The sequence below is a fragment of the Mustelus asterias genome, chromosome 13, assembly GCF_964213995.1.
Source record: "Mustelus asterias chromosome 13, sMusAst1.hap1.1, whole genome shotgun sequence".
NCBI lineage: Eukaryota > Metazoa > Chordata > Chondrichthyes > Carcharhiniformes > Triakidae > Mustelus > Mustelus asterias.
Window position 1 is genome coordinate 5143043 of NC_135813.1, and position 12739 is coordinate 5155781.

The window sequence follows — 12739 nt, forward strand, 5'->3', positions numbered from 1 at the left end:
TGAGAGAGTGAGTGAGAGAGAGTGTGAGAGAAGCGTGACAGCGTGGCGGCGTGTGTTCATTCAGTGGGCACTGACAGCTGGAAATACGTGGGAACGGAACCCAAATACATTTCATTGTTGTCTGCAGAGGTCGTCACGCACTGTAGTAAAGTTGGGAAATATAACTGGACAAGGTTGTCTCGGGAAACTGTCCAGACCCGGTGTGGTTGAGCGGGACTGGACAGTACGGTTTCTCACAGGGATTGTAAACAGCGACTCACCATTCTCTCGTGAGGTATCTTGATACTATGTACACCTGTGAGCAAGAAGAGAGCAGAAAACCTCAGATAACCAATGATCACAGGAAGATTCACAGATAAAACAGACTCAGTTATTAATCATCGATATTCTAATGCTGATCTCGAGCCTGAGGTTGCCATCAGATTCATTCATTTACTGACTCCATGGCCGGAAGTTTCCCGTCCTGCACCCCCCACGGGAATCATAGCGGGCGGGACATGGACCATGCAAAGGCCCTGGGGAGCATGTCAGTATTTACCGGGGGTCCCCAGGGAGTGTCAGTATTTACAGGGGGTCCCCAGGGCGAGTGCGTCAGTATTTACAGGGGGTCCCCAGGGCGAGTGCGTCAGTATTTACAGTGGGTCCCCGGGGGGAGTGTGTCAGTATTTACAGGAGGTCCCGGGGAGAGTGTGTCAGTATTTACAGGGGGTCCCCGGGGGGAGTGTGTCAGTATTTACAGGGGGTCCTGGGGGAGTGTGTCAGTATTTACAGGGTGTCCCCGGGGTGTGTGTCAGTATTTACAGGGGTTCCCGGGGGGTGTGTGTCAGTATTTACAGGGGTTCCCAAGGGGAGTGTGTCAGTATTTACAGGGGTTCCCAAGGGGAGTGCGTCAGTATTTACAGGGGTTCCCAGGGGGAGTGTGTCAGTTTTTACAGGGTGTCCCCGGGGTGTGTGTCAGTATTTACAGGGGTTCCCAGGGGGAGTGTGTCAGTATTTACAGGGGTTCCCGGGGGGTGTGTGTCAGTATTTACAGGGGGTCCCCGGGGGGAGTGTGTCAGTATTTACAGGGTGTCCCCGGGGTGTGTGTCAGTATTTACAGGGGTTCCTGGGGGGGGGGGGGGGGGGGGGGGGGGAGTGTGTCAGTATTTACAGGGGGTCCTGGGGGAGTGTGTCAGTATTTACAGGGGTTCCCAGGAGGAGTGTGTCAGTATTTACAGGGGTTCCCAGGGGGAGTGTGTCAGTATTTACAGGGGTTCCCAAGGGGAGTGTGTCAGTATTTACAGGGGTTCCCAAGGGGAGTGTGTCAGTATTTACAGGGTGTCCCCGGGGAGTGTGTCAGTATTTACAGGGTGTCCCCGAGGAGTGTGTCAGTATTTACAGGGGGCCCCCGGGGAGTGTGTCAGTATTTACAGGGGTTCCCGGGGTGAGTGTGCCAGTATTTACAGGAGGTCCCGGGGGGGGTGTGTGTCAGTATTTACAGGGTGTCCCCGGGGAGTGTGCCAGTATTTACAGGAGGTCCCGGGGGGCTGTGTGTCAGTATTTACGGGGTGTCCCCGAGGAGTGTGTCAGTATTTACAGGGGGCCCCTGGGGAGTGTGTCAGTATTTACAGGGTGTCCTAGGGGAGTGTGTCAGTATTTACAGGGGTTCCCGGGGGAAGTGTGTCAGTATTTACAGGGTGTCCCCGGGGAGTGTGTCAGTATTTACAGGGGGTCCCAGGGGGAGTGTGTCAGTATTTACAGGGGGTCCCCGGGGAGTGTGTCAGTATTTACAGGGTGTCCCCGGGGAGTGTGTCAGTATTTACAGGGTGTCCCCGGGGAGTGTGTCAGTATTTACAGGGGGTCCCGGGGGGAGTGTGTCAGTATTTACAGGGTGTCCCCGGGGAGTGTGTCAGTATTTACAGGGGGTCCCAGGGGGAGTGTGTCAGTATTTACAGGGGGTCCCCGGGGAGTGTGTCAGTATTTACAGGAGGTCCCGGGGGAGTGTGTCAGTATTTACAGGGGGTCCCCGGGGAGTGTATCAGTATTTACAGGGTGTCCCCGGGGAGTGTGTCAGTATTTACAGGGGGCCCCCGGGGAGTGTGTCAGTATTTACAGGGGGTCCCAGGGGGAGTGTGTCAGTATTTACAGGGGGTCCCCGGGGAGTGTGTCAGTATTTACAGGAGGTCCCGGGGGGGTGTGTGTCAGTATTTACAGGGTGTCCCGCAGGGGGGTTTGTGTCAGTATTTACGGGGTGTCCCCTGGGAGTGTGTCAGTATTTACAGGGAGCACCAGTAATTCTGTGCAGACATACTGGAGCAGCCTGAGGGCCCCACTCTCTTCTTCCCCGCAGTACTGCCTGCTAACTGCAGCAGGCGCTAGTGGACATTCCAGGAGGGGGTCATTCTCCCAGCATTCCCACCTCTGTCCTCACATCGAGCAGGAATCTGGCGTTCCCCCTCCCCTTCCCCAGGAGACTCCAGTGTCCCTGGACCATAGTGGCAAAGGCCTTGGCATCAACTGAGTCCCATTCCCATCCACGGCCCTTTAACCTACCCTGGAGATCCCAGATTTGCACTGACACGTGACCAGGACTTTGCCTGGAAAACGGTTACAGAATCATAGAATCCCTGCAGTGCAGAAGTAGGCCATTCGGCCCATTGAGTTTGCACCGACTCTCTGACAGAGTATCGTATCCAGGTCCTCTCCCCCCACCCTATCTCTGTAACCCCGCACATTTGTCATGGCTAATCCACCTCACCTACATATCTTGGGGCACCAAGGGGCATGGCCAATCAACCTAACCTGCACATAGAATAGAATAGAATAGAGTCATAGAATCCTACAGTGCAGAAGGAGGCCATTTGGCCCATCGAGTCGGTACTGACCACAATCCCACCCAGGCCCTATCCCCATAACCCCATGCATTTACCCTAGCTAGTCCCCCTGACACTAAGGGGCAATTTAGCATGGCCAATCCACTTAACCCACACATCTTTGGACTGTGGGAGGAAACCGGAGCACCCGGAGGAAACCCACGCAGACACAGGGAGAATGTGCAAACTCCACACAGTCACCCAAGGCTGGAATTGAACCCGGGTCCCTGGCGCTGTGAGGCAGCAGTGCTAACCGCTGTGCTCTGGCTGAATTGCCAGAACGGGTGCCCATAGATCCCCGTACTCCCCTACCAGAAAGGTAGTGAGGCACGGAGGGAGAAGATTGTCCTCTCGAGGAGATTAAGAGCCTGTTAGCTAAGCATTTCTGGCGATGGTGGTTTGGTAGCATTTCCAATTCACAAGAAGATATTAAAGGCCTGTTTACCAACAATGATTTATTGTGTAGCCATGTCGGTATCTAATAAACGCAGGATAATGGCTATCAGGGAGCAATTACTGGCAATTACACCATCCAGAGCTTCAAATAACCTCCTAAATGGTGACACTCGGTCTCCTGTAGTTTGTACCTATCATTTGGACCCTCCCAAGATGGAAACTGGAACAACACCGTAATCACCTCAGGGGATTGGCTATTTTTTTTTTTAAAAAGAGTACAACGGGTCTCCTGTGACATTATTCAGGGAAGAAGTAAATAAATCTATCCCTTGCCCAGTGCACTGAAAACCCGGCCCTCGTGGACCCAATTACAAATATAATCCTCTCCCTCAGCTGTTGCTTTGTGCTTAGTTACATAATGACTTGACATCCACATTAGGAGCAGGAGTAGGCTATTCTGCCCCCCTTGAGAAGTTCGTGATTGATCTGATGGTGGTCTTAGCTCTACGTTCCTGTGTGCCCCTCAACTCCCTCATCGATCAAGGATCTGTGTAACTCAGCCTTGAATCTCAGCCTCCACTGAGGAGAGAGTTCCATAGCTGACAACTCACTGAGGGAAGAACATTCTTCTCATCCCTAGCCTAAATGGGAAAATCACCTGCACGTTCTAAAGTTCAGCCTTAGGGCAGATCACATTCCACTCCAAAGGATACAGGCCCAACCTTTCCTCATGACATTGCCGAACTCTGGAGGTACAGAGGGATCTGGGTGTCCCGGTAGATGAATCAGGAAACGTTAGTATGCAGGTGCAGCCAGTGATTTAGGAAGACAAATAGAATGTTGTCATTTGTGACAAAGGGAACGGAATATAAAAGTGGGACGCATTGCTACAGTTGTACAGGGCCTTGGTGAGACCACATCGAGAGTAGCCTCCCTCCGTGCTTCACCAACCATCTGGTAGGGGAGTACAGGGACCTACGGGCACCTGTTCCGGCAATTCAGCCAAGGCACATTGGTTTAGCACTGCTGCCTCACAGCGCCAGGGACCTGGGTTCGATTCCAGGCTTGGGTCACTGTCTGTGTGGAATCTGCACGTTTTCCCCGTGTCTGCGTGTGGGGGTTTCCTCCGGGTGCTCTGGTTTCCTCCCACAGTCCAGAGATGTGCAAGTTAGGTGCATTGGCCATGCTAAAATTGCCCTCCTTCACCACACCTCCATTCCAGGAATCAGTCGAATGAACTTTCTCTAAAGTGCTCCTGATCCAATGTCATCATTTTTGAAATAAGGAGACTAAAACTGCACACAACTTTCTCGATGTGGTCTCACCAAAGCCTTGACAACTGTAGCAACACTCTTTTATTCCATTCTCTTTGCCACAAATGACAACATTCCATTTGTCTTCCTAAATCACTGGCTGCACCTACATACTAACTTTTCCTGATTCATCTACCAGGACACCCAGATCCCTCTGTACCTCAGAGTTCGGCAATTCTCTCTATTTAAATCATTTGTGCTTTTTCCGTTCTTCCTGCCAACGTGGACACGTTCACATTTTCCCACATTATACTCCACCCACCAAGTTACTGTCCACTCGCTAAACCGGTCCATATCCCTTTGTAGACACTTTGGGCGGGATTTTCCGGCCACGCTCTCCCCAAGGCCAGAAATACCTGCCCCTCAGTACTGACCCTCTGGCAGCGCGGCGCTCCCTCAGCACTGACCCTCTGGCAGCGCGGCGCTCCCTCAGCACTGACCCTCTGACAGTGCGGCACTCCCTCAGCACTGACCCTCTGACAGTGCGGCACTCCCTTGGCACTGACCCTCTGACAGCGCGGCGCTCCCTCGGCACTGACCCTCTGACAGTGCGGCACTCCCTCAGTACTGACCCTCTGACAGCGCGGCAGTCCCTCGGCACTGACCCTCTGACAGCGCGGCACTCCCTCAGTACTGACCTTCTGACAGCGCGGCAGTCCCTCGGCACTGACCCTCTGACAGCGCGGCACTCCCTCGGCACTGACCCTCTGACAGCGCGGCAGTCCCTCAACACTGACCCTCTGACAGCGCGGCAGTCCCTCAGCACTGACCCTCGGGCAGTGCGGCAGTCCCTCGGTACTGGTCCTCGGGCAGTGCGGCACTCCCTCAGTACTGCACTGAGGAGGATCAGTTTCAGTTTTGAGCTGAAGTATCTGGAGTGGGGATTTGAACCCAGATCCTTCTGGATTAATCAGAGCGAATCAAAACAGCTGAAGAATTCAACATAAAAAATATGATAAAAACACCTGATCACCTGAAGTCCAAACTCCAATATGGCTGCCTTTAATGTGGTAATGGAGTTACACACAAACTTACATATTCGGAGCAGGAGTAGGCCATTCGGCCCCTTAACCCTGCTCCGCCATTCTATAAGATCGTGGCTGATCTGATTGTAACCTCATTCCCACATTCCTGCTGATCCCCTGATAACCTTTCAACCCCCGTTGCTTATCAAGAATCGATCTCACTCTGCCTTATAAATATTCAAAGGTTCTGCTTCCACTCCCTGTTTGGGAAGGGAGTTCTACAGACTCACCACCTCAGAGAAAACATTTAGGACCATAAGACCATAAGATATAGGAGCAGAATTAGGCCACTCGGCCCATCGAGTCTGCTCTGCCATTCAATCATGGCTGATATTTTTCTCATCCCCATTCTCCTGCCTTTTCCCCATAACCTCTGATCCCCTTATTAATCAAGAACCTATCTATCTCTGTCTTAAAGACCCTCAATGACCCGGCCTCCACAACCTTCTGCGGCAAAAAGTTCCACAGATTCACCACTCTCTGGCTGAAGAAATTCCTCCTAATCTCTGTTCTAAAGGATCGTCCCTTTAGCCGGAGGTTGTGCCCTCTGGTTCTAGCTTTTCCTACTAGTGGAAACATCCTCTCCACGTCCACTCTATCCAGGCCTCGCGGTATCCTGTAAGTTTCAATAAAATCCCCCTAAATATCCTAAATTTCTCCTCATCTCGGTCTTTAATGAGCAACTTTTTTTGTAAACAGTGATACCCGATTCTAGGTTCTTCCACAAGAGGAAACATCCTCTCCACATCCACTCTGTCAATAACCCCTCAGGATCTAAAGGGCTTCGATCAAGTCGCCTCTTATTCTTCTGAACTCCAGCAGATCCAAGCCTAACCTCCCAACCTTTCCTCATCAGACAACCCGCCCATTCCTGATATTAGTCTGTTAAACGTTCTCTGAACTGCTTCCAAGACACTTTCACATTCCTGAATTATGGAGAATAATACTGTACACAGTACTCTACATGCAGTCTCATCAATCCCTGTATAGATGAAGCAAAACCTCCTTATATGTTTATAATTAAATCCCCCTCACAATAAATGATAACATTTCATTAACTTTCCTAATTGCTTGCTGTACCTGTATACTAGCCTTTTGTGATTCATGACCTAGGACGCCCAGGTCCCTCTGCATCTCAGAGCTTTGCAATCTCTCACCATTTGGATAATAAGCTTCTTTTTTATCCTTCCTGCCAAAATGGACAATTTCACATTTGTCCACATTGTACTCCATTTGCCAGATTTTTGCCCACTCACCTAATCATCTATACCCCTTTGTAGCCTCCTTATGTCATCTTCACAATTTACTTTCCTACCTATCTTCGTGTCCGAAAATGTGCGGGTCAGGTTGAGTGGCCGTGCTAAATTGCCACATAGTGTCAGGGGGACTAGCAGGATAAATACGTGGTGTTACGGGAATAGGGCCCGAGTGGGATTGTGGTCGGTGCAGACTCGATTGGCTGAATGGCCTCCTTCTGCACTGTAGGGATTCTATGATTCTATGTGTCGTCAGCAAATTTAGCACCCACACCTACAATCCCTTAATTCAAGCCATTTATATAATTGTAAAGAGTCGAGGCCCCAGCACTGATCCCTGTGGCACCCAACTCTTCACATCCTGCCAACCAGAAAAAGACCCATTTATGCCAACTCTCTGTTTCCTGTCATCTCGCTGATTTTCTGACCCCAACGTTGAGGCCAAACCAGACACCAGATGCAAGATTTTCTATCGATCAGGAATGATTGAGCTTTTTTGCTCCAGATACGAACAGGCTGGGGGCGTTGACCTGACAGAGATCATTCAAATGATGATGGGGTTGATAGGCTCGGGGTAGAGCAGATGCTTCCATGTGTGGGACTTTCAGTATATCATAAGTAACTCATGAATCCAAATCAGGGAATGGGGGAGAAACCTCTTTGCCCAGACAGTGGGGGGAGTGTGAAACTCACTGCCACGTGGTGAATAGGATCGATACGTTTAAGGGGAAGCTGGATGAACACGATAGAAAAAAGGATTAGAGGAATAGGGTTACAGGGTGGGAAGGTAGCAGGCGCAGGGAGAGGCAGGTGTGGAGCAGTAACACTGGCATGAGCAGATGGGCTGAATGGACCTGTTTCTGTGCACTTTGCAGGGTGGGTCACAGGACAGTGATCAGAAATCCGGACGGCACTGTGGCACAGTGGTTAGCACGTGCTCCCCATGTCTGCGTGGGTTTCCTCCAGGTACTCCGGTTTCTTCCCACAGTCTGAAAGACAGGCTGGTTAGGTGCATGGACCCGAACAGGCACCGGAGTGTGGCGACTAGGGGAATTTCACAGTAACTTCATTGCAGTGTTAACGTAAGCCAACTTGTGACTAATAAATAAACTTTAAAACTTTAAAAAGAAATGGCGGGTGAGCAGATATTTTGCCTCACTGGCAGAACAGAAAACAGAAATAGTGCCACTGATCAGCTGATGCAAGTCAAGCTGAAATGGTCGAGAGCTTCAAGTTTTTAAGTGTCCAGATCACCAACAACCTGTCCTGGTCCCCCCATGCCGACACTATAGTTAAGAAAGCCCCACCAACGCCTCTACTTTCTCAGAAGACTAAGGAAATTTGGCATGTCCGCTACGACTCTCACCAACTTTTTTAGATGCACCATAGAAAGCATTCTTTCTGGTTGTATCACAGCTTGGTATGGCTCCTGCTCTGCCCAAGACCGCAAGGAACTACAAAAGGTCGTGAATGTAGCCCAATCCATCATGCAAACCAGCCTCCCATCCATTGACTCTGTCTACATTTCCCACTGCCTCGGCAAGGCAGCCAGCATAATTAAGGACCCCACGCACCCCGGACATTCTCTCTTCCATCTTCTTCCGTCGGGAAAAAGATACAAAAGTCTGAGGTCACGTACCAAATGACTCAAGAACAGCTTCTTCCCTGCTGCTGTCAGACTTTTGAATGGGCCTACCTCGCATTAAGTTGATCTTTCTCTACACCCTAGCTATGACTGTAACACTACATTCTGCACCCTCTCCTTTCCTTCTCTACGAACGGTATGCTTTGTCTGTGTAGCGCACAAGAAACAATACTTTTCACTGTATGTTAATACATGTGACAATAATAAATCAAATCAAAACTGGAGACTGACACTGGGAAATTCTGATCGCCGTCTCTCGGTTACACACTGCCTCCATTAACTGAAACATCCTGCGAGAGCTCCTCATCATAGAAAAGAATCATAGAATCCCTACAGTTCAGGAGGCAGCCATTCGGCCCATCCAGCCCGCACCGACCACCACCCCAGCCAGACTCTATTCCTGTAAACCCACATATTTACCCTGCCAGTCACCCTAACACTAGGGTCAATTTAGCATGACCAATCAACCTAACCCACACATCTTTTGGACTATGGGAGGAAACTGGAGCACCCGGAGGAAACCCATGCAGACACGGGGAGAACGTGCAGACTCTGCACAGACAGCGACCCAAGCCGGGAATCGAACCCGGGTCCTTGGCGCTGTGAGGCAGCAGTGCTAATCACTGTACCACCATGCCACCCCCACTGTAGGGATTCTAGGGTACCAGGTAAGGAAGGCAGATGACTTTTTGGGACAATCGATGATAGTTTGGTGGCCACCATTGCGGAGGCTAGCTTTATTTTCCAATTTGTCTTCAATTAATTGAATTTAAATTCTGTGGTGGGATTTGAACCCAAGTCCCTGGTGCCTGGGTCTCTGCATTACTAGTCCAGTGATGTTACCACAGCATCAACACCGCCCTCCGAAATGAGGAGGTTCCTTTTCCTCTTACCGAGAAACTTGACGAGCAGGGAGTGTGGATATTTCTCCATGTGCTGTATGTAGGAGCGGAGGTTGGACAGCAGAAACTTCATCTCTCTCTTCTCCTGGGTTTTTAGGAAAATCCTCTTGTCATTCCTGAGTCAGATTCAAAACAAAATTAAACAGCTTGCTTCCTCTCCCGAGAACCAGCAGCTCAACTCTGACATCCGTGTCGAGGAATAGGGAACAGGGACTGGAAAAGGAATGGGAAATGACGGTGGGCAGATAGGGAGGGGGAAAGAGCCATAAGACCATAAAACATGGAGCAGAATTAGGCCACTCGGCCCATCGAGTCTCCTCCGCCATTCAATCATGGCTGATATTTTTCTCATCCCCATTCTCCCGCCTTTTCCCCATAACCCCTGATTCCCTTATTAATCAAGAACCTATCTATCTCTGTCTTAAAGACACTCAATGACCCGGCCTCCACAGCCTCCTGCGGCAAAGAGTTCCACAGATTCACCACTCTCTGGCTGAAGAAATTCCTCCTCATCTCTGTTTTAAAGGATCGTCCCTTTAGCCTGAGGTTATGCCCTCTGGTTCTAGTTTTTCCTACTAGTGGAAACATCCTCTCCATGTCCACTCTATCCAGGCCTCGCAGTGTCCTGTAAGTTTCAATAAGATCCCCCTCATCCTTCTAAACTCCAATGAGTACAGACCTAGAGTCCTCAACCATTCCTCATACGACAAGTTCTTCATTCCATCGCCCTGGACGTGCTGGGCGAAGAGGGACTGTGAGTCCATGTGGGGGGGTGGAGGGTGGGGGGGGCAGGTGGCACAGACCAGCATGGGGCAGGGTGGGGAACAGCACTCCACAAAAACATAGGAGCAGAAGTAGGCCATTTGGCCCATCGAGCCTGCTCTACCATTCAATGAGATCATGACCAATCTGATCTGATGTGATACTCCTCAACTCCACTTTCCCGCCTTATCCCATACTACCTCCAACAACATGGGCTCTTAATAAGTAGCCTTTTGCGCAGAACCTTATCAAACGTTTTTTAGAAAACAAAATATATTACATCTACTGCCCAAAGAGAAAACGCTGGAAAATCTCAGCGGGTCTGGCGGCATCTGTAAGGAGAGAAAAGAGCTGACGTTTCGAGTCCAGATGAGCCTTTGTCAAAACTTTGACAAAGGGTCATCTGGACTGGAAACGTCAGCTCTTTTCTCTCCTTACAGATGCTGCCAGACCTGCTGAGATTTTCCAGCATTTTCTCTATTGGTTTCAGATTCCAGCATCCGCAGTAATTCACCACCTCAAAGAATTCTAATAAATTTATCAAGCATGATTTCCCTTCATGAAGCCATGCTGACTCTGTCTGATTAGATTATGTATTTCTAAATTACATCCTTTATAACGGATTCTAACATTTTCTAAATGACAGATGTTAAGCTAACTGGATTATAGTTACCTGTTTTTAAGCCATCCTTCCCTTTTTGAATAAGGATGTAATTTTGGCAGTTTTCCAATCCTCTGGGACTATTCCAGAATTTAAGGCTCTCGGAGCGGGTCAGGGACCACATACGGGGGTGGGGAAGGGACTGACACTCGGAGAGTGGTGCAGGTGGAGATCGACTCTCAGGGCAGCAGAGGAGACATGGAGTGGGGACTGACACTCGTGGGAGGGGGGCCGCAACGGGAGGGGGCCGCAGCCGGGGGGGGTTCTGACATTCGGGGAGGGAGTTACAATCAGGGATCAGGATCTTTAAATTCTCCTTTGTCCACAGCTGCAGGAAGTGACCTCACGTTCCCCAGGTAACAGGAAGACTCACGTCAGGAAGAAGTTGGCCTTGCTCTTGGAGTTGCTGATGAACTGAAGGTAGAATCCCTCCGAACTGAGCGACCGCTGGTACTCCTTCTCACTCAATCCCAACATGGCCCGGAACTTTGCAAATACAGGCCCAGCAAACGTCTGCATCTCGAAGCCCTGTGAGAGCGAACAGGCAGAGAGACTCTGAGCCCATTGCTGATACAGTGACAATCCCAACACAAAGAAGCGCTGTGTAGATTGAAGGAGCTTCTATCAGTCACCTTATGTGAAGCAACATTCTATTACCCATTCAACACCTTGACTCGTTGGTGGGAAGGAGATGGCCTCGTGGTATTATCGCTGGACTATTAATCCAGAAACTCAGCTAATGCTCTGGGGAACCAGGTTCGAATCCCGCCACAGCAGATGGTGGAATTTGAATTCCATTTTAAAAAATCTGGAATTAAGAATCTACTGATGACCATGAAACCATTGTTGATTGGTAGAAAACCCCATCTGGTTCACTAATGTCCTTTAGGGAAGGAAATCTGCTGCCTTACCTGGTCTGGCCTACATGTGACTCCAGAGCCACGGCAATGTGGTTGACTCTCAACTGCCCTTGGGCAGCTAGGGATGGGCAATAAATGCTGGCCCAGCCAGCGACGCCCATGTCCCACAAATGAATTTTTAAAAAAGTATTGTGTCAAACTGGAACTGTGCAGCTGTTTATTTTTACAAGTTGCAGAATCAATGGGGTCTCCAGAGCCGGGGCAAATGCAAAGTGTGATTCGCAACACGATACAGACCATAACGAGAAGACAGTGATTGAAATCATTCTTAACAGAGTGAGCAGAGGGCACTGCCCGAGAGCGTGGTGGGGGCAGATTCAATCGAGATATTCCAAAGGGAATTGGTAAGGGCAACAGGGACAAGGCAAAGGAGCGGCAACAAGTGAATTGCTCATTCAGAGAGCCAGCACAGACACAACGGGCCGAATAGCCACCTTCTGCTCTGTAATAGTCTGGGTGGCACAGTGGAACGGTGGTTAGCACTGCAGCCTCACAGCAGGGACACGGGTTCAATTCCTGGCTTGGGTGACTGTCTGTGCGGAGTCTGCACGTTGTCCCCGTGTCTGCGTGGGTTTCCTGCGGGTGCTCCAGTTTCCTCCCACAGTCCAAAGATGTACGGGTTAGGTTGGTTGACCATGATAAATTGCCCCTTCGTGTCAGGGGGATTAGCAGGGTAAATATGTGGAGTTAAAGGGATAGGACCTGGGTGGGATTGTGGTCGGTGCAAACTCGATGGGCCGAATGGCCTCCTTCTGCACTGTAGATTCTATAAACAGTTCTGTGATTTGCGATTCTGTAGTAACAATGTTTGGGTCAGTCAGGTAGGAGTGCAGCTTCTAACATTCCCCTAAACATCCTTGGGGGCAGAGGCCATTCTAAGTAAACATCCTACTATCCCTGAAATGGCACCATCCATAAATGTGGCTGCAGGAATTGGAGAGACCCACCTTGTGTACCTGCGTGAGCTCAGCGCTGAAGTCTGGATCACTGAGGATGCCCTGGAAAAG

General features: G+C 50.1%; 1 protein-coding gene and 1 long non-coding RNA gene across 3 annotated transcripts in view; both read right to left on the reverse strand.

Moving 5' to 3' along the window:
* The window catches only part of LOC144502391 (uncharacterized), a 680705-nt gene that overhangs the window by 362109 nt on the left and 305857 nt on the right, over window positions 1–12739 (reverse strand). The gene's annotated exons all lie outside the window — the stretch shown is intronic.
* pip5kl1 (phosphatidylinositol-4-phosphate 5-kinase-like 1) overlaps window positions 1–12739 on the reverse strand; it is a 65348-nt gene that overhangs the window by 16300 nt on the left and 36309 nt on the right. The window contains exons 3-6 of the mRNA XM_078227523.1: window positions 12680–12730; window positions 11186–11340; window positions 9381–9505; window positions 261–295 (exon numbers count right to left, since the gene is read on the reverse strand). Of these exons, the coding sequence (XP_078083649.1) occupies window positions 261–295; window positions 9381–9505; window positions 11186–11340; window positions 12680–12730 (366 nt within the window). The remainder of the gene's footprint in view (window positions 1–260; window positions 296–9380; window positions 9506–11185; window positions 11341–12679; window positions 12731–12739) is intronic.